A 22,499-nucleotide genomic window follows, 5' to 3' on the forward strand; every position below is an offset into this window, starting at 1 on the left:
CGGTAGTTCCCACATATCCACCCAAAAAGCCACACCCACACCCCGCCCACCCTAGAAGTCCGCTGTAAATATTCGAGAGATTATTTTTATTGTCCTTTTCAACTTTACGTAGCATAAATTTACAATTTCTAGCTTGTAAATCATTTATACACACTTTAATGGGTAAGGCTAGGGTGAGGAAGGCTGGGCGAATGGGCGTGGCAGTTTGCTTTTCTTAAGAGTAAACTTTAAGTAGATAACACCCATGCTCTCAAGAACTTGGGGACATTTTTCAAATTGTATAGGAAATGAGAGTTGCAATATTGCATAGATTCTTAAGATTAGTTGTCCGTATATACGATTACATATACCTAGATATAGATACTACAAATTCTATGCCTACGAATATAATTACATATATTTACAATTGACGACCAAGCAAAAGTAAAACTTTAACTTTAGTAACAAGTCAAACACAAAAATTACACAATTGAACAAAAACACTCAAACTGAACTAAAGTAGATCGGAAAATAAGACATTGTTAGAAGTGGTGAGAAGAACTATTGTGAGGACTCCACAAGAGTCTGTGTTTCTTTTCATCTCTAGCAGCATAGCATATATTAAAAAACAAAACAAAAGCTTGTTAGTGATACTAATTTTAAACGGAAAAAACAACAAAGCAAATGATAAATTGAAAAATTAAAAACAAACCACGTTTGATAGTTCATAGCAACTCTTAAGCTGTTTACATTGTTACGAACTTTCTGTTAAAAGATTATTTGTTAGTAAATTGACTCGATTTCACCTGTACATAGAGTACTTGATCACATCAATAAAATGCTTAAGCTATTTCAAATAACTGAACAATCTAGTTTTAAGATAAAAACACATACAGTGCGTTTCAGAACTACACAAGTTAAAAATGAAAATATATTCTTCTCCGAATGTCTTAAATGTTTTCTTTTGTTTAAATTAAGTACCGAAAAACATTATACTTTTAAAATAAATTTAATTAAATTAAATTTAACGTAATTGAGACGTATTATAACTTACATGGTTTTATTAATTTGATTATTCAAAAAAGACAAAATTGTGTTTTAAAATTTGCTGGAATATTTATTATTAGCTTTGTTTTAAGTATCAGACCCTCGAGTACGTTATCTAGTTAAATGTTATGAAACGCACTGTCCATACGTATACCAATTAACACAAAAAAAATATAAATTAAATCTTACGCACTTTCGCTTATGGAATCTACTATATTTTGCAGAAGAAATAAGTAAAAGTTCCACGCAATTCGAACAAAATATGCAGATACATTATCTATATATCTATCATTCCACACTACCACACAGAAACACCACACACACACACCACACCACACATATATAAGTACACGCACATCAATGCAAGAAGCATAATTTCTGAAAAAATTTACCAACTAGCATTAAATTTTAATGGAAAAAACACGGTCTGAGCAAAAACCAACTAGCTGAAGCAAACGACTAAAACCACACTTGATACAACAATGAACAAGAATCGAATCAAATCGAAACACGAGACATGAAAGGCAACGCAAATTAGAATTGAAATGAATATGCAAATTTGGAAAAAACATATGTTACATTAGACACAAGAGTATGTAAATTGACGAAACGTTCAATAAACGAAAGCGAAAAATATAACAAAAGTATTAATACACGTACAAAGATCCGTTTGGGTGTGCAATTTCATTTATTTCGAACTGGGCGGGCATATCCCGCATTTTGGGATGCTGTTCAATCAGTTGTTAAACCGGAAATGGAAACAACACACAGCGAACGTGGAGGCGTAAAGTGCATTGAGTGCACTTTTCATAGCTCCCATAGGGGCTATGGCTATGGAAACTATCAATGTTGTCTGTATGCTGCGGACTAAATTACTCGAAAAATATATTTAGTTGCTGGCATGTTTTATGGATGTAGTGTAATTGAATTGAAGTATCAAAGGGTGGGAGGAAGTGAAATGAAATGGACTGAAAGGGAATGAATAGTATTTCACTGTCCCCGGGAACGAATGATGATGGCTCTCCATTGAGATCTTTTCTGGATAATAAATTTGGACGGTGAGTACGCCATGACCAAGGTAAAAGGGGCTTGGTGTGTTAAAGGATATTAAAGTCAGTTCCCATTACAAATTAAAAACAAAAAAAAATTGTTATAAAATTTAAGAGGCAACAAATATTGGAAAGAATATTTTAAATTAAAAATGAGCTCTAATATTGTATTTACTTGTATTTCATTATTTTCTTAATAATTATTTTTTTCTATAAATAAAAATAACATCTCTAAATTTTTTTCTTTTAACAATGAAATTATGCAACTATAAGTATCTAAAACAAATTTAAATGCAAAAGAAACCTGATTCGCTCTCAATTATTTAGCAATCATTAGCACAATATGTTGAGCTTTGAAGCCATTGACAATTATCGTTTGCCGGTAATTAAATTTCCTGTTTTAGGGTCGTTAAACAATTAGGCAATTATAAAGCCATATTTGCATAATTAATTTTATAACAGGAACACATTAATTATTAGCTTGTGCAAATATTTATATTACATTTTTTATCTATGCCAAAAGCTACGTTTAAGTATATTTATGTTTTTAATTAACCTTAAAATAGTGAGTCTAAAATTAATAAAGTCAAAAGTAAGTATAAAGCGAAATAAAATAAGGCGAATATTTTTTTAAATAGGCGAACTATTGTTGTTTGTGTAAATCAAGATTATCACATTATATGTCCTTCACCAATTAATTTCCGTATTTTCACTAAGGCAACACCTTTAAAAGTTAATTTAAACTTGTGGTCACACATCACATAGCATTTAAATACAGGCGACAAAAAAAAGGATCTTCGAGTTAAAACCGCAAGAAGATTAATTAAAACGCATTACTCTGGGTTATCACATGCAAAAATATGCAAACCAAATGCGTAAGCCGCGGGAAAAATGCGAAAGAATTACTGAAAAGCGAGATAAAAACACAAATTAAAAAATGGAAAACGCGTGTAAATAGCGAGCAAAATTTCCCGACCCTCTCACGTTCCTTTATCGCGGCCTGTTCAAATTTGCACCTAACCTTTAACGCGAGGGCAGGTGGAAAAGCTGGAAAACCCAAAAGGGAAGGAAATGTATGAGCTAGAGGAGAGGTTCATTTTGTATGCCGCGCAACAAGCATTTATGTAAATTGAAAATATGCCGGTGACGTTTCGAGGGGCGAAAATAGGAGGCGCTGTTGAGCGGGGTGGTCATTTAAATTCAATTGTCAACGACAACTTCTTGCCGGCTCTGAAAATCTGCGCTCGAATGTGAGCGAATCCACTCACAAGCCCGCATTTATGCAGGGATCCCTCGCTAAGTGTAGTTTTAACATTTAGGAACTTTCTAGAAATTATTGAAATACAAAAATTACCCAACAAATAAGGAAAATCCTTATACCATTTAAAAGTACGGACTACATAAACTTATATTACTTTTATACCAAATGAGCCATTAGAGCAATTTTTTCTAAAAACCTTTTCGAATGGAATATGTATTTTAGATAAAACCAATTCAATGACAAGAATTATTATTTACTTAAAAGTATATTAAAAGAAGTTTCCTTATATGAAAACGTAAATTCTTTTATGCACAAAAAAAAAGTTGTTTATATTTTCTAAATTTAAGGATTTAAGCTGTTGCCAGTTAGCGAATGGTCACTGTACTTACACGTATGAGAATGTTGCGCCCAGCGGTTGACCACGCAATGAGAATTTATATTTATTACTACTGATCCCGTTCAGTTCGCGTTCAACAATTGTGCCGTGCAGACGACGTTGCAGATTTATTCATCGATAGCCAGGAAGGGAAAAGTGCAGGGCAGTGAGCAGTGAGAAAGTGGATACGCCAAGGGGATAAGAAGTGAAGGAGCTTCCGAGGATGGAGCGACTGCTGACTATGTTCGAGGAGGCGGATCCCTTCTCCACGTGGTGGCCCACGATAGCGGCCCTTACGGTGGGCATTGTGATTACGGTGCGGTGAGTGCGATGAGTCAACGGAAACTGTTTTTTTTTTACCCGACCACACCACGTCACCAACCCATTCGGTGCACAAAAACTTTTGCCTCGGACACACGTAAATAAATGTCGCAGAATCCCAGTAAATACTCCGCCCCCCCCTTCAGCATTCGCGAAAAACTTTTTAAGTGGATTTCATACAGAGATGATGGGAAAAAGATGAGGAAGTGGCAGAGCTTGCCGTGAGAAGACCCGTATAACGTGCAATATCTAAAGATTAATTCCATTTTTTTGACACTCAAACTAGGGGAGACTTTATCCAGGCTGATCTGTATTACAAACATAAGTTGGTTAAAGAAAAAGTTAATTACATAATTATTACTTTAGATAGTTCTTCGGTTCCATTTAAGTATGAGTTTAATTTGGGCGTTGCAAGTAAATACCTAATAACCATAGATTCGACAATAATAATAATTATTATAATTAATAGTTTTACAGTTGCTGCTAGAAGATCTCTCAGTGATGTTAAAATAATTTAATTAATTTAAAAAAAAGAACTAAAAAGCTTATTACCAACAACATTACACATTCTACAGGGTATCTGATGTTCTGGGTATTAAGTAGCCTTCTTACTCTCTGTTTTTGTTATTCTTGCGCTCTTGGAGCAGCGCGTTTTTTGTGGCCATACGCTATCTGTCGTTCCGCAGTTGCAGGTGTTAGTATAAGCCAGGAAAGCGGAAGCGGAAATGGAAATGAAAGCGACTGCAATATGGCACTCCACCCTCCAATTCACTGCTTCATCCCCCTCTGAACCACCTTCAAAATATTTACAAAGTGGATTTTCGCAAGTTTGGTTCAAAGTAAATGAAATGCCAAATGAATTCCAAAATGAAGGATGGCAAGGAAAGCTTGGAGTAAAGTGCCAAAATAAGTCCCAGCCAAATGAAGTGGAGCAAATGGAATGCGGTAAAGATTATAGAGGAAATAACCGACTGCAAGCTGCATCAACTTAAGTGGCTTCGATTGCGGGCGAGTATGCCCTCAAAGGAAGTTCAGTAAAAGCATTTGAAAAGAAATAGAAGAATTTTATATTGCTGAAAAACTGTTTAGTAAAGCACAAATATTTTAAAGGCTTACTTATTATATGAAAAACTTTTTACCAAATTCAAATTAAAAATGCACATTTCGGTTTATTTTGAGAACTAACATTAATCAGAGACGATTTAATCGGCAGATAATAGAATAATTCATTTAGTGCTAGCCAAATTATAAATGGTATTGAGGAATTTTCAGATGCGCTGCCATCAGTGGATTGTAATTAAATTGAATAGCACTAAAATTTCTACACAACAGCACCAATGAAAATATAGTGTAATTAAGCGAATTGCAAATGAATTAGAACTTAGTCATGCGAGTTAATTGACTTCAATAGTAATTCAATACAGACACGTAATTATTTGTGATTTCGTTGAAATTTTGTTTTCCATATGAAATCAAGAAATAAATACTAATTAGTTAATTTTATACCGGTGTGGAGTTTAAAGTTTCAGCTATTTTTTTGCTAAACTAATTCCGTGCGTAACCTGAGGCTTGAATTTAAATATTCGAACAATAATTATTCACACAAATGCAACGAATTTGTTGAAACTAAAATTGATTTACACCAGGCAGATTCATTCAAATGAGCATGCACCCGTATTACCCTGCTACCCACAAAAGCTGCAAAGAACACTATAAAGAAATATTTGCTTGTTTTTCAAGTTAAGCTTTATTGTCACATACAAAATAAAATGTCATAGAATCCAAACTATTGTTACAAGTATAGGGGATATGTTATTTAGTAAAACTAAACATTCAGTTTTTTATGAAACATTAAATTAAATCATATTTACTAGATCTAGTGAAATAGAATTTCAAAACAAATATGAAGAATTTTAGAAAAGATCATGTTATTCTGTCACCCCTTGAATTAAGTAGTGACTTATTAGTATAGCTTGTTGTTTAGCCAACTGTACACACACGTCATGGATGCAGGACGTAATTTAGCGACCCATAAACTCACTCCCTTGCCCCAACCGCCATCTAATCTGCATCCTGTACCCGCATGCCAGGACCTTAATGAGCGGCCAGCGCTGTCCCAACGATAATCAAATCAAGGAGCAAATCGTGGTGGTCACCGGCGGTAAACAGCGGCATTGGCTTTGAAATAGCCCAGGCTCTGGCGGGCCGAGGTGGCCGGATCATCCTCGGCTGCCGGAATCTCCAGGCGGGCGAAAGGGCGGCGGCCATAATCAAGCGGGAGCTGGGCTGCCGCACCCCCTTAACTTCCCTGGATGAGGATGACAATCCGGCCGATAGGTACTTCGTGGAGGCCCGCTACTTGGACCTCTGTTCGCTGCGCAGTGTCCATCACTTTGCCGGCCAGTTGATGGCGGAATTCGAGCGGATCGACGTGCTGGATCAACAATGCCGGCGTGGTCTTCGCCAACACCCAGGTGCCCACCGAGGATGGCTTCGAGCGGCACAGCCAGGTGAACTACCTGGCCCCCTTCCTGCTGACCCACCTGCTGATGCCCCACCTGCGGCGCTCGGAGCAAGGACGCATCCTGTTCGTTTCGGCCCACGCCCATCAGGGGGCCAAAATCGATTTCGACGATCCTTTGAATGTGGGCACCTGGTCGGTCAAGTTCCACGCCCGCGAAGCCTTCGCCCACTCGAAGCTCTGCGTCCTGCTGGCCACCCGCTGGCTGGCCAGGGAACTCAAGGGTAAGTGCTTAAAAGTGGGTGGGGTGGTGCAAAATGGTGGGGGTTTTCCCAAACGGAATAGGGACCTGCACTCAGAGGAACTGCTTTTTGGGCTATCTCGAGTGCTCAGTTAGTGGACCTTGAAAGAAGCAAAAAGTAATTATGGGAAATATATAAATATATCAAAATAATCTCATTATTCAAATCATTAACTTACCTTATTTGTGAAGAAAAAAGAACATACAAATATTACTTAAGTTTTTTTTTATAGTTTATACGCTTTTAAAGTGGCTTCTTAAATATTTTTCACATATAAAGAATTAGCATATCCATCGAAACAAATCAATTAATATTTTATTCTGTTTTTAAAAATATTAAAAAAAATGTTTATAGTGCAGGCGAAAAATTTTTGCATAGTTTGCGCTCTGAATCATTGATGCATTCACTGCGCAATCTTGATGTCCGAGGAACAAATAACGAAATTGCGCTAATTTCCCCACAGGTACCTCGGTCACGGTCAACTGCTGTACGCCGGGACTCGTCCGCGGAACCCGCCACTTTCGCAAGTAAGTGCCTAAGATCCAGACCAAACCAACCGGGGAAAACCCGCAACCCAAATTGAAATTCAAACGAAACCGGGGCAAAGTGCAAAATGCAACCGAAACTTTAACTTTAACTAAATTTTAAGCTCATTTCGTGGTCGCGCGGAAGACAACTTTTGCACTTTCATTAAGCAACGCTAGTTTTGTCTCTATCTCTTTCCTCTCTCTGTTGTTCTCTCTCTTTCTATCCCTCTGACTTTGTATCTATATCTTTTGAGGATGGGGAGCGCCTCGTTTTGATGCAATCAAAAAGTTGCCAAGCCGTTCGGGCGGGGCTTGAAATGAAACCCCCCATTTTGGCAGCAGCATCAAGGTAACGTTTCAACTGAAGGCCAAACTCATTTGAAAATTCCAAATGAGTTGGTCAAATACCTAAATGCAACCAGCTAAATTGCTTATTGGATTGAAAGGCAAAATGAAAGCCTTACATTTGAGGAAAACTTGTTAGCAAATTGATACTGGAAAATAAAATTAATTAATTTATAATTTTGAATTTAGTAAAATGAAACTAACAAGAATGTTCGCAGAAAATTTAATTTTGCGGATAGTTAAGCTAGAAACAGAAAAATTATACAAGCCCAAACCCATTCTCATTACGACTCATGGTCATTTCTGGCAGCCATCGATTTTCATGCTACACTATTTACCATAAGTTGCCAACATTTAGGCCAAACGTAACAGTTTCCACATTTTGTTTCTAAATCCGCTTTTAAGGCATGCAAATTAGTTGTGAGTCTGTGGGAAAAAAACAAAACCAAAGAAGGGCATTTGCACAATACACAGAAAAGGACGTGCAAACACGACAAACAGTTGCAAATTGCGGAAGGACAAAATGCCAGCGACAACAGCCATCAACAGCCATATCAGCAATTCAAGCACAACACTGAGGAAAATATTCCATAATCTGTCCATATTGTTTTTTTAATGAGTTTTTTTTTTATGAAAGCATATAAGTAATTCTTTCTGGTTTGACTTCTAATTTTAAAGAACTTATAACGGAATTTAGTCGCGTTTTTTTTAAATCAGTCAGTAATGAAATGTTTTCACAAAATTTGATAGTATTTGTCACCGTGCACAGAGCCACAAGAATGGGCATCGGAAGAGTCATAGCCAACGACAACATCTGCAATGAACTTTCGCCCGGCCACGCCCACTCCTCATCATCAAATGCAGATGAGCTGCCATCGAGTGGCATTAGCCAAAACGAGCAGGAGCGGGATGCTGGCCAAAAGTGAAATGCGGTAATTAAAAGCGGCCAAGTCAGAGACGCGGGTCGGCCACAATTGAAACGGCGGCGGGTCAAGCTCGGGTTCGGCTCTCACTTTTGGCCAAGCTCCGTTTGGGTCAACTTTTGCCTGCTGGCCCCGCCACGTCGTCCTTTTGAGTTATGACCCAGACACACACCCCGGTGACAGTTTCTTTGGCTCTGGCTCTGTTGAAGCTGCTAATGCCGCCAACTGTGGTGACAGCCTGACTTTTTTCCGAAAAGATTTATTCTTTCATAGATCAGATACAAAAATTTGTGCTTGTGTTGTTCTGCTCATTTTAAAAATTGTGTAGAATTATAAATAAATTTAATTTAAATTATTATTTAAAATATTATACTTTATAAATACAATAACCTTTTGCAGTTGAAGCTTCCTTCAATCCTAAAATTGTGGTAGTTCCACCAAACGTTCGAAGGATCGTAATAAGGTAAAAACTATAGCTAGGAAATCAATTAATATGTTAAGCAGAAGAATAGTCTCATTAAAAATTTCTGGGATATAATTAATTATAAACTCGATTAAGTTAACCGTAAAATCATAAAAATATTTATTTTGAATATTTATCTAAGACCATTGGAAATTAGTCTTCACCAGGCATCCCTGGTGTCCAGCATCAAGTTGGTGGCACATTGTGAACTTACTGCCGGCCATGAACATGAACATGTCCGGGGCCCAGTCTCCTAATGATGGGGACCTGAATTAATGCGAAATTTATTGATGCTCTCTAAGCTGGCACAAAAGTTCTCCCTTGTTTTTCCTCTGCTTCCTTTTTTTTGGCAGTTATAAATTAGAATTTGTCGACAATGTGCGGGTACTGAGGGCAGCCTGACCCTGAATGCGAAATCATTTCTCAGGAAATACATCTATTCAGAGTGTCTGGAAAGATATATTCAAAGATTTATTTATTCAACCTATTCCAGAGATTTTGTTGTGAGGAAAATCTAGATAAATTTCCTTTTCGTTTTACTTTATATACATGTTGAAAAGGCTTTTGGCTGCTAATTATTGTCCGTATTGTAATTTTGAATGACAAGACCCTTAAACACATTGAAATCTAGGAATGTACTAGTAAACTAAAATAAAATATTAAAATGAATTTTATAATGCATTTAGGGCAAAAAACTTTCAGGTTAACGGGCTTATTTAAAGAGCTTTGAATCATTTTAAATCCATTCCTGTGGCCATTCAGTAAATGGTATAAATTTGTCAAAACTTTCAAATTATTACTTTGCTTGCATTTAAGATGATTTAGACATTTTGGATAAGAACAAAAGATTGGTCATCAGCAAACGTCCATTGAATTTGTAAGTCATTATGAGCCTGTTCATAAAGCCCTATTAACACATGCGACATACACATGTAAATGGGGATTCGAGAGGGCCCGTGGAGAGCCCAAAAGCTGAGGACAATAGGTGGCCAGGACCCAATCATTCGGGACAATGGGGCAGGTGCTTAAGTGTGTAGCACACAGATACAAACGAACACTGTTGCAGATGCTAACACGAACAGCACGTACAGCAAATTACACAATTCAATGGCAATAAATGATGTACAATTGCAAGGGAGGCAAAGTTTTGGATACACTTCTCCTCGGCCCGAAAGAAACCAAAGTTGGGCTGTCATATCCCAGGAAAACATAATCCATCATAGACACAAGTTATACTGTCTGCATATGTACAAGTATAACTACTCGGCTTCAGCTCCATTCCCGTTTCCCTGCCGAACCAGAAACATTGTTAACATGCGTCATTACAATTTGCAAAATGCCATAACAATACGGCAGCAAAAAGTGCCCTGAAATGGACAAAAAGTGTGGGAAAGAAATCAAATGCCTTGGCGAGCGTACAAATCGTTTGGACATAAAACGCAGCACCTTGACAGTCGAAGGTGGAATGGCGGTGTGGACAAGGATATGGACATGGCAATGGAAATGGAGATGTGGATGTGGAGCTTCCAGCCGGGCAGCAATAGGCCCTGGTCCTAGTGGCATGGCACGTGATCCAGGAGCTGCGCCAAGAATAGCGGAAAAGCCGAGCCTAAGAGACAGAAATTACATCCTAGAGATGAGCACTGTTCGATAATATAAATTATGAAATATTTAATGATTTCTTTTTTTTTGGATTACTATAAATAAATTAATCAATAGCCATACACAATTGGTACCCAAAAAAGTTAATAATATATTTTGTTATAAAAACAATATATAAATAACTATTTTGTTTGCATTTAAATATAAAGCAATTTGTATTTTAGGAATTGGCTTTATTTTATTAGTATTTAGGTAAAGATGTTCAAAAACTTGCCAAGGTTAAGAAACAAACTTTTGTAAAATTTCTTAAAACACTGGTTTTCTCATTACTCAATCACAAACGATAACTGAAGTAAAATATTTAAGAAATGAATAATAGTCAAGTAATAGAGCTAGCAGAAACACAAACTTAATTTACAGTTGCTTTAGGCATTGAAAAATGCTCAAAACAGTTATATGTATATTGTAACAGACACAAACAAAAGAGAAAGCCGGACCAAATTAGACGAAATAAAACACATGCTCACCTCCAATGGCAAAATTCGACCCCCACTTACCCCACAACTTGGCCAACTGCTGCGGGCAGCGGCAATAAAACAGCAAATGAACAGCGGAAGCGACATCAAGTGGCTGTACATGTAGGTGAATGTGAATGTGAGTTGGGTTCCTGGGCGGGCTTGGATGTAGGTGAACTGCTTGATGCACATGTAAGGAGCACTAAGAAGTTTTCTATACATTTTATTTAATTTCCATAATTGTTATATGACGCACAAAAGCGAACAACTAATCAATGGCTTACATTAAACTCATTGTTAATACCAAAAATAGTATCAATAATATTACAACAAATAAATAAAAACTAATTTATAGTTTATATTATATTCTGAATATTTTGACTTATTTAGTATTATGCTTAATTCAGACTTATTTCTCGCAGTGCAAGTAGCTTACATGCACTGGCTTCCTGTCCATCGTATGTCTCCCTGTTGTGCTTTTTGCTGCTGCATTCAGCTACATGTTTTGCCTTTGCAAGTAGATTTTCTTTTTACAGACTTTGTAGCGCCAAATTGAACTTTTGTTGTGCTGCCCCACTCGTCAACTCCCTCGCTTCCTTTCCTGCATACCATACCATACCATACCTACATATACACTGTTCATATCGGAGATAACTCTAACTTTCGTTGGCAAGTGCAAAAGTGCTGAAGCAGCTGTCAGCCTCACCCCTGCAATGCCATTCCTATCCTGGCCACGCCCACATCCTGACACTCGTCGGGCATTTTTTGCAGTTGCCCTGCCATTGATTGAAAAACTGATACCTTCTGGGCTTTCGAGATTGTGGCTCTCACACTTACCACTAGGCTTCGCTTTTATCATGCTTCAATTTGACAGAAAGGTCAGTTTATGGCTCTGAATCACAGCTGATTTATTGCGTCCTTTTATTACACATGATAGTTGCAAATTTACAAAGCAGTTTGCGGGTTTTAAGCTATAAGATATTGTACTAAACTAGCGATTTAATCGCCTTTGATCTGATATTAGGTTAAAAATTGACCTGATCTTGCATTGACCAACATTTTTAATTTCATTATCGTCCATAGTCCTTACTTAATAAAATATCAAATTGTTTTAAAAGTCCAAAAATAAATATATAAGCATAGAAAGTAAGTTTTGAGCTATAAGCCTCCCCAAAACAAAATAATTATTTATATAGACCACTAAAATAATCGCCAGAAATGCACTTTACTCCATCTAGTCCTCATCCGTTTAAATTGCTGTCCAATAGAGGCAATTAAGGTACCGTATACGCTATTAATTTTTGCCCTAGAGTCGATTCAATTTCCGCCCGTGGGCCATCTATTGTGGGATTAAAGGAAAATACTAGGAAAAAGCCATGGTCTTTTTTACCTTTCAAGCCATTTTGCTGCTCTTTATCCCTTGGCTGGCCGAGTATTCACACGTACAGCTAAAGGATTTTCCACGTTGGTAATAGCAGGTGGCGCTGGTCGGGACTTTAAACGAAGTTTGCACCGATGCAGCTTAGCGAGTGAGGCAGAAATTTCCCGCGGCCCATTGAAGGTGTGAGTATATTAGGCTGGGTGCCTGGGTATTGACACCTATTGTCAATACTAATCAAATGGTAAGAGGTTATTAAACAAAACAAATGGAGGGGTTTCGAATGAAAAGAATTAGGAAATTTTGTCAACTCACAGCTAAATAAGCAATATAAAAATGTAGTATATATTTCGTCAAAGATAATGATGTTTACAATATTAAATAGTTGTTTATCTTTGAAACTGATTGCCCAATTGAATGTACACTTAATCAAACTAGAGCAGACAGCTACAAAATTATTAAATTACAGTTGAGTGATCAAGACCGATAGTTATTAATAATTTTTTTGGACAACAAACTTCCGTTGCATTAAAATAAATGTCAACGAAGCTCTCAAATAAATGTTGTTGCCAATTTCATCTTGGGAATTTATTTGCACTTTTAAGCCCCTCAATGTCCCAATACCATACCTTGTAAACAGCATTTAATCAATGAATCTAAAGAGTAACCCCCGGGTCTAAGCCACGACCCGGACACACACATTTATTTTTGTCTTACACTTTTTTCCCATTTCCCCAATAAACCATCTGCAGCCCCTGCAGCTTGCAGTTTCTCTTTAAAAATGCAACCAGTGGGGGAGGAGCTAAAATATATAGGAGAAGGATTGCGGGGTAGAAGAGCAAGGGCAGATACTCGTATCTATGAAAACGCTGGCGCCAAACGATGAAAGGTCAACAGCAGCCTCGACCCAGGACAAGGAGGTTTAACTTTGTAGGAGATGGGGGGGTTTTCAGGGGTCACAGGGACGGTACAGGGCCAGGTCAGACTCATTTATACACAGTGATGGGACTGGTACTGTTTCAACCAGGGTGAGGTACAAGATTTAAACCGAAAAGGACACCTTTTTATGGTACCTTGGACAAGCAAAAGATCCGCAAATTTTTTCTTCCGCAAATTTTATTCAGTTAAAATAAAACAGTTGTAGAAAATATTGAATCATTTTTTGCTGTTATTTTTTAAAAATATTTTCCCAAATATGTAATCAATTTTCTTAGGAATAAACTTTTTTAAGGAGATTTAAAGTACATTTGGTTCGTTTATTTATTTTACTTATCTAACATGCGATGTATGTAAAACCAAAAAATGTCCACAATTAGGAAAAAATACTGTTAATTTACCTTAATATAACTAACTATGTATATAGATACTTCTCAGCACTGTGCACACATGATACCGCTTTTATGCGTGGCCCGTATCTGTGCTTACTATGAAATGAATGAAATGAAAAGCAGTTAATGCTCAAGTCACGGAAAAAGCGTAAATGGAAAAGTTAAACGCATTAATTATTTATTTATCGTTTTATCGTGTTCAAGTGTCGGTGAACTTGCTCACCGTTCATCGTCCGTTGCTCGCCTGGAAAAACAAAAGGAAAAGCGGCAAACGAGGGCGCAAAGCATTAACAACGACAGCTAAGCAAATTGCGCGCAAGTTCGTAATCCTTCCTGAAAAGGAAGCATCGAGTTACACAAAGAAAAACATGTAGAAACAATTGTTTTTTTTTAATTTTTTAATTAAAATTTAATGTTAGACATAATTTTATTTATTTGTACACTTTTTGCTTAAGTCTTAAAAAAAGATATAACTATTTTCTCGTTGTACTCAATCATTAAATAGTTTTCCATTTTAGACTCTAAAATAATTGGAAACAAAAAAAGATAATTTCTACCCACCAGGGATTTTAATGCAATAATGATAATAACAATAAAGGGTATAATCGTATAAACGGTTTATGGGACTTTAAACTGTTTGATATTCAACTTTTAAACAAATGTTAGTTACTCTTATTTATTCAAGTGTAAGCGTAAAAAATAAGAGCTTCAAGGAAATGGTTGGGTGTTGGCTTGTGGGTGGCCATTTCGCACAACTCGTTGGGCTCAATCCCTAGAATTGGCCCACGCCCAGCTGCGGAGTTGGCCAAAAGCTGGAGATCAACGTTTAAGCGGTTGAGTTGAAGGCAGGACATCTGGCAGAATTGCCGCCCTTTATCGCCACAATTGAAAATGTCGTTAAAGCAATGCAACCAAAAAGGAAATTTAAAGTTTCGTTTAGAAACCAGTATTAGTAAAACTTTATAAAAAACTTTACTTGGATTTAACTATTTAATTGAAAACGGAATCCGCTTGAATAATAAACAGAAAGTTAAGCAATGAAATTAATTTTTATGTTTCTTCATAACTTGAAAGTTTTGCGGAAAATTTCAACTTTGTTTACCAAACAAATTTAAATGGCTCAAGAATCAACAGAAGTGTTCTTGTCTTGATATAAATAAATCAGAGACCAAATTTAACATTATACGATTTTAAGATTGCACGTTTAAAGTAATAAACAAATTCGAGAGTGTTCCATGCTTTTAGTTTGTTTCATAAAACTTAGAGAAAGAAATAATAAATATTTGGATAAATATCAGTAAGAAACGTTTTAACTAAAAATTGTCTGCCTTTGAATTGCCACAATTTATTTGATGATGAATTTATTTTATTTGTAGTACACATTAAATGACATGAATGGAATTTAGAACTGAATTAAATAGCTTGGTTTTTGACGCAGTCATTAAAATCAATAAAGTACCACAATTTTATAACTCAATTTTATAATAATCATTTCATAGGAAATGATTAATATTAATGTTAATGTTTTTGATAAATGAGAAGTTCCTCTTAAGGAAATACGAAACCATTTAATTGACACTTTTAAAGGGTTTGGCTAGTGCAACATTAGAGCACCATGGCGAATTGCTTTGCACTAACAATGGATACAATAATTGGATAACTTTTCAGCTCGCCGCTGATGTCTTCCATCTGCGTGAAGGCGGTCACCTACCCGTGGATGTGGCTCTTCATGAAGAATGCCTTCGAAGGAGCCCAGTGCGCCATCCGCTTGGCCACCGATCCCCAGCTGAAGGAAGTCACCGGCGAGTACTTCAAGTGAGTAGTTACCATGGCCACTCCAGTTTCTGTTGGCCGCATTAGCAGCACTTTGTTGGCCACTTTTTTTACGTCCCTCCTCCTCGTTTTTTTTTTTTTTTTGTCTTTTTTGTTGTCCGTTGCAGTGACTGCGAAATTGTGGAAAGTTCGGAGATGGGCCAAGACAAGGAGCTGGCCAAGAAGCTGTATATGCAAACCATAAAAACTCTCGAAAGCGTTACCAAACTAACCGTCGACAGGGAGGCGTACGGCATGGATCTGGAGCTACAGATGGAGATGGAGTCTGAACTGAGGCTGGAGGCTCCGGCGGAAGCGGAAACGGAAACGAACCAGGCAGCAGAAGAGAAAGGGAAGGAGAACGGGGAGGAGCAGCGGCAGTCATTGAAGTGATTTATGCCTGGCACGCGGCCTGGGTTCTTCGGGGACTGCCAACTGCAACGTCTATTTGCATTTGGTTTAACAATTGCCGCATTAGGCAGCCTCCTTTCCTTTTTATATGGCTCCCTGACTTTATATAGCCCCCATGATTCCCCAGAAATAAATGCAACTTTAATGTGCGAGCAGCGAGAATTTGCCGAGTTTGTACTTTTCTTTCTGAAGATGTTCGTTCGAGTCGATGGGGCAAACATGTTGGTCCTCGTGCCTTTGATTTATTTCCAATTTAAAATGCTCTCGGTTGAGCGAGAATCCCTACAAGAGGCCTGCCTGAATGGACAGTCTCCAGCAATTTGCGTAAATAATAGAAAAGACGGCTTTAGAAAAAAAAAATGCTTTGACAAGGCCCTGGGAAGTTTCGTTTTTTTCTGGTAACATTGGATAGAAATTTAGCTCTAATTAAATTAAAAATGCTTTGTTGACTACCTTTCCATATTAGCTACGTATTGTAAAATAAATTGTAAAGATTTATAAACAATCATAAAATCTTTTTTTTTTAAGTATACTACATTTGCTAATTATAGCCATATATTTAAATATATACGTTTTTTAAGTAAAATTAACTCCGGTTTGATAAAATCTGAAGATTACTTCCATTACAGCATTTCAAACTCTAAACTAATTCCAAATCGGATTAGTAATCGTAGACTTAGAAAACCAAATGCTGGGAAACCCATGAGCACATGGTTGAATTGAGAGGAGAATCAGCTAATTGCGAATGCCTTCACTTCGTCTAAATTTGGCCCACTCCCAACCCCCGTGGCCAAAAAGGGCAAAGCGTGCCAACAAACTGTTGATTACCAGCAACACAAGGACTTGAGCTCACACAGATACTCGTCTATGCATATGTATTTATGAATGTATGGACGGAAAAGAAACCAGAGATGCAAGGCCAATTATTTTTAGTTCAGCTAAAACCGATTTCCATTATATCGTGTGTACAATGTACAATGTGGGGATTAGACGAGGACATGAAGACATACCAGGGGCAGACAGTCGGAAGAATTGTACATTTCGAGTATTAGGACCTCTTGCACACAGAACAAAATTATAAATACATTTTCAATCTTAATTTATTAGATCAATATATTTGTTGATTGAATATTTGTTCCGTTAAGGTTTAAGGGATTAAAGTTTAGGTAACATACAAGCTAAGAATCCTGATCAGTACTGAATGTTACAAAGAGTTATAAAGGTAATTGTTTTAAAACACGAAATAAATAAAATCTTAAATATTTCGCGCTAACAATAAGTCATATTATCATGCTATCGAAGCATGTATTACCTCTTAACGTGTTGGTAATATCATTAAAATAATATCATTTTGATTTCAAATTGAATCTGTTGAAAACGGTTAAATCTTTTAAGAGCTTAACTAGTAGAGTTGTTGCTGAAATCAATGCAAAGGAAAAATCGAATTTAATACGTTTTATGCGAAAATATTTCTCTATGTAGCAGCAGGACACATGCAACTGTCTCGACGCAGCCCTCTTTTGTATGCTATGGAAAATCTCTTTATTATATTACGTGCGACGCTTTTGTTGTCAGTTGGCAGGCGGCACAGCCCCAACAACAAAAGCCATCCTCCCCCTTTGGAAAAATGGCCTCCCACACACCACCCCCCTGCCCCTTTTTCCGGGCGGGGTAAGCGCCATGTGTTGCTAGAGCAATTTTATGCTTCCCTTTTCGAAGTTGCTTCGTTAGACTGGCCCAGTTCTTTTCCGCCCATTTTTTCCCATTTTTCTGACGATGCGAAATGAAAAGCTCTTAGCGTGGAAAAGCGATTACGTTGCTGGCAAAAAGCTTTACGCTTCCGGTTACCTTTCCGCCACGTCGTGTTACCGTAATATGCAGTTACGCGCTTCAATTTGACTGCCTGAAGGGGGTTCCCCAAACTTCTTAGGCGATTTGCCACAATGTGCATCCATTAAAAGTCTAAAAAATATTGTGAGCAATTTTGTTCAGTGCAGACTAGAGCTTTTCGGGAGCAGGGCAAAGCAACAGTCGCACATAAAAAGCCCGCTCAATGAACTCTCTTCAAGTGGCATTCTTATCTCTTAAGTTTTAGCTGCTCTTTATTTCCATTTAATTCTTAAAATATTTAAAATATTATGTATACATAATCCAAATTTGAGGTTCACAATAAAAATTGTGGATGTTACAAATTTGTGACAAAAAGAAAAGTCAAATTAAAAACTAAACCATTTATTTTTTAATAACCTTTTTGTCATTATTAGGAATTAAGATATTAATTATTAAAAAGAATTTGTAGTGTAGTTTAGTAAAGGGATAACATTAAAACTAGAATAATTCAATAAATGTTATAAAAAATAACTATGATACAAATAACAAATTTGTAAAAACCACATTGTTTAATAACCAACTTATTTTATATTCTATATATTATATTTTCTGGTCTAGGGTTTACGCACCTGACAACCCTGATTATCTTAAGTGCAGAACATTCTCTTTTTTAAGAAAGTTAGCTTTTTTCTCTTCGTTACAACTTCCAAGCTTTACAAACACCTGTGTGAAAGCTTAGCGACCGTGGCTTTCACCTCTGCCGCTGATTGTAAACAAACACCCAAACGAAATGAAGAAGAGTAAATAAACAATCGGAAAGCCAAAATAAAACAAAATCCAATTGAGGAAGCGCGTCAGGAACGCCAGAAATGTGAAAAGTGATGCTATATTTGAAAACAACATCCTAAGAACCTGGAGTTCTCTGCCCAGATTTCTCTCCCGGTGGCTTTTTGTGCTCACGGAGAATTTCTCTGGGGGATTTGTAAGAAGAGCGAGTAAACCCGAGTCGAATTTGAGAGTCAAGTTGAGCTCGGCAATTTTATTTGGATTTTGCCTTTGCCGCTGCTGATTTTCTGCGATTGCTGCTGGCTGCCTTTGAAAATTTCACTTCAGTTGCGCGGCGGTCGAGGCAAAGTGCAAACGTTCGAAATTTTCTCGTTAGCTTTAACGACAAAAACAACACAACGTGGACATCCACGATGCTGCCACACAAATAAGAAAACGAGGAAAAATAAAGGAAAATACTACGGCACACACACACATACACACAGGCCAAACAAATATTGAAAATTCTAAGGAACAACGCCTGGGGAAATGGGGCAAGAGCGAAGGTGTGTTGGTATCTAGCTCTTGTCTGTGTGCATATTAATTATTCAAATTAATTGCAAGAACATTTCAACAAGTCTATATATATACCCGCCAAGTGTTGCATCTTTAATGAGTGTAAAAAATAACCGACGGAAAGTCGGCCAAAGTCGTGGAGTGACGCCAGCTAAAAAAAGTCAAGCGAAATGAATTTTTCCCGTGAAACATTAAAATTTAAGTGTCACAGTCGGCTCCTTCACAGTTTTCCGAGCTTCCGTGTTTCTGTTATTATATCATCCTGTGAATAAGTGGAGTGCTTTTGTTGTTAATTTGCTTCGTGTTGTTGTTGGTCGTAAGTGAAATGAATTCGCTGTTAGCAAAGTGGTGGTTTGTGCTCAATTCGGGTGTTTACAGCACATATAATTAGAATATGCAAAATAACCTATTTAAATGGCAAATCATCTTATAAATGTTAAATGTTGTTCAAATGCTGGTAGAATTTATACATGATTTTTTTTTTATACCTAAATCTTTAAAGGAAAGAAATGTTATTATCATTAGTTATATATACAATAATATATTTAACTACTATAAACCTATTTGAGGAGATTATTCTTTATAAAAACTGAAACTCATTACTTTGTTTATCTATTTAAAATAAAATAGCGTTAGATTAAATTTTTAAATTTAATGGGATTTTTTAAATATATCAATGATTTTTTTGAGGTTTAGGCAATAGTTAAGAATTTAATATTTAGTTTTCACACCAGAGGTACTCTTTTTTGAAGCAATGACCCACTTACATATGTATATGTTAAAAGAAGAACAACAAGGAAAATGTTTTCCAAAGACAACAATTCAAATACATCAGAACTTATATACTGAGTATTCACTGTTGTCCTGCCACGCTTCAATGCAAATGTTTGTCTGCGCCCGCGCCCCTTAATATTTATTTGCTCCTTTGGTCGGGTGGAAAACCGCCCGTTTCGGAGTCCGCCAGGCACTTCAGCTAGAAAAACAAACAAAAACACATTCAAGTTGTTCCTTGGCCTTGGTATTTATGGCCGGTGCGTCAGCCTGTGGCACACACTTAACTTGGGATACCATTAAAGTTGTACCATTATCGCATCTAGTTCTCTAGAGATTTTACACAGGAAATATTTTATTTTGCAATATTAGTTCAATAAATATGATTTAAAGGTGGCAATGAAACAACAAAAAATAAATATAAAGTAATGTTAAAAAGACTATTTTGCCTAAGTAATTTTTACTTTCTTTAAATCACCAAATTGAGTATTCTCTAAAGTCTGATCTAAAGTGATGTTATTTTTCGCACTGCAGAGGATTTACTTGGGCTCCACCCACAGTGGAATTTGAACTTGTCGTGGCATCATCATCGCATCTCGTTCTCGCTTTCGTTCTCAGCTTGGAATTATTATCACCTTGCTAATTATCTATCGATGATAATGATGATGCCATTCCAATGTCCCCTCTCTATCGCTTCCCGTAGCCCCGTCTCATTCGATTTTCTTATCAGAAAAGACGCGCGACTTTTGCGTCGCCTTTGCCTATTTGCATTTTATTTCGCTTTCTGTTTGTTTCACATGAATCGTGAATTCTAATAATATTCCAACAAATAAACATGTGAGTACGAGTGGCACAACCTCCGAAAAAAAACCATCAGATAACCGAGAGGGGCAGAAAATATACAATAAAAAAGGCAACTTTCAACGAACTTTTCATTTGGGGGCCATTTGAACTGGATACGACCGCGCGAATTTGACTATTCCAAGAGCTTATCGTTTCAAAATTAATCACATTGTATAACACGAAAGTCTAAACTCAACTAGTTTTGATACAAATAAGATCTTCTGTTTTCACAAACAATGAGCCAATGCTAAACTAATAGAAACACATTTTGTTTGCAATTAATGAACTCAAATTTATTTGGCATTTTCAGCAACGGGCAGCTATAATTTATTGATCAATTTAAAATCTAAAAATATTCCCAAAATATTTACTATGTATCATTTAAATAACAAACCAAACTTGCATTGACGTTCTCAATGCCGGTTCTAATTTAAATTAATTCTAAGCTAGAACGTTTAGATTGCTTGAATTAAAAAGCCTAACAAAGAACGTTTATTTACTTTTTAAAAAGCAGAAATTGAGTGGAAATAAATTATACAAAATACCACAAATTTAAAAGTATCCAAATATAAAATACATACAGAATTAATTTGTTGTAACGTCATGTTTCAATGCTCCAATGAAAATATCAAAATATTTATTTTGGGCCAAACCCACATGAAAGCGTATAAGTATAATTCCCCTGCACATACATGACCTATATATTTTTTTGGTTTTTGGTCTAGCTAATTCTATTCACACTAAATAATTAATTTTGAACAAAGACTTCAAACTCTGATTACTTTAACAGACAATTATAAATCAAGCATGTTCATAAAATATAAGAAAGAAAGAAAATATAAGAAAATATTAATCGTCAGAGTTTAAAAAACATAATAAAACTTAGCTATGTTTACTTAAAAATACAATTGTTTAAATAATAAATTTTTTATATAACTGATTAGGCTCTTTCCCTTTTATGTAACTTTTTTAGGGATTTGAAACAAAAAATTGAACATTTTTTTTTACTAGAACATCTGAACGGTTATCATAACTTTGGGCCGCCACTATAAAAGGAAATCACCTTGGCCCTGGGGCCGGCTCACGGTAACGGGAAAATCGCTTATCAAGCCCACCGGCTCCCCCACCCCCCACAACCCTCAGGTGGTTTTCTCGCACAGCCTTGACAATGACAGCGAGCGAAGAAAATGGGCGCTAAATGGGCGCGCTTAAAGCGGAGAAAGAGTGCAGAAACTGAAACGATGAACCGAGAGGCAGAGGGAGAGAAAGCCCTCTAAGGGGCGGGAAAATGGGGCGGGGGCATTGGAGAGTGCGGCCGTTACAACAAACAAACAAAGGAAACAAACAAACTGGGCAACAAATGGGGGGCGTAAGGGGCGGGGAAGTAAGACTATGCCGGGTCGAGTGCTTTAGTTCATGGCTTACACTCACACTCACACACACGTCTCAGTCTCTCACTCTCTCCCACTTAGTGCCTATCTCGCTCTATTCTGCTCTGGCCTTGTCTTTCTCTATACATTTGTCTACACTGAACAAAAATGTATATACGATTTATTCAGTAAAAAACAATGAAGAAAAATCTTGGCATATAAAAATAAATATGAAAAAAAATTT

At 36.7% G+C, this 22,499-nt stretch overlaps 1 protein-coding gene across 1 annotated transcript; it reads left to right on the forward strand.

Annotated features, from left to right (window-relative positions):
- Nucleotides 1–3,799: 3,799 nt before the first annotated feature.
- On the forward strand, nucleotides 3,800–16,107 carry LOC128261841 (retinol dehydrogenase 13). Its single transcript, XM_052995742.1, is given in 7 exon segments — nucleotides 3,800–4,033; nucleotides 6,124–6,196; nucleotides 6,198–6,470; nucleotides 6,472–6,778; nucleotides 7,260–7,323; nucleotides 15,546–15,692; nucleotides 15,818–16,107. Coding segments are annotated over 7 exon segments (1,227 nt in total). The 5' UTR covers nucleotides 3,800–3,935; the 3' UTR covers nucleotides 16,083–16,107.
- The last annotated feature ends 6,392 nt before the right edge of the window (nucleotides 16,108–22,499 follow it).

The sequence above is a fragment of the Drosophila gunungcola genome, chromosome 3R (genome assembly GCF_025200985.1).
Source record: "Drosophila gunungcola strain Sukarami chromosome 3R, Dgunungcola_SK_2, whole genome shotgun sequence".
NCBI lineage: Eukaryota > Metazoa > Arthropoda > Insecta > Diptera > Drosophilidae > Drosophila > Drosophila gunungcola.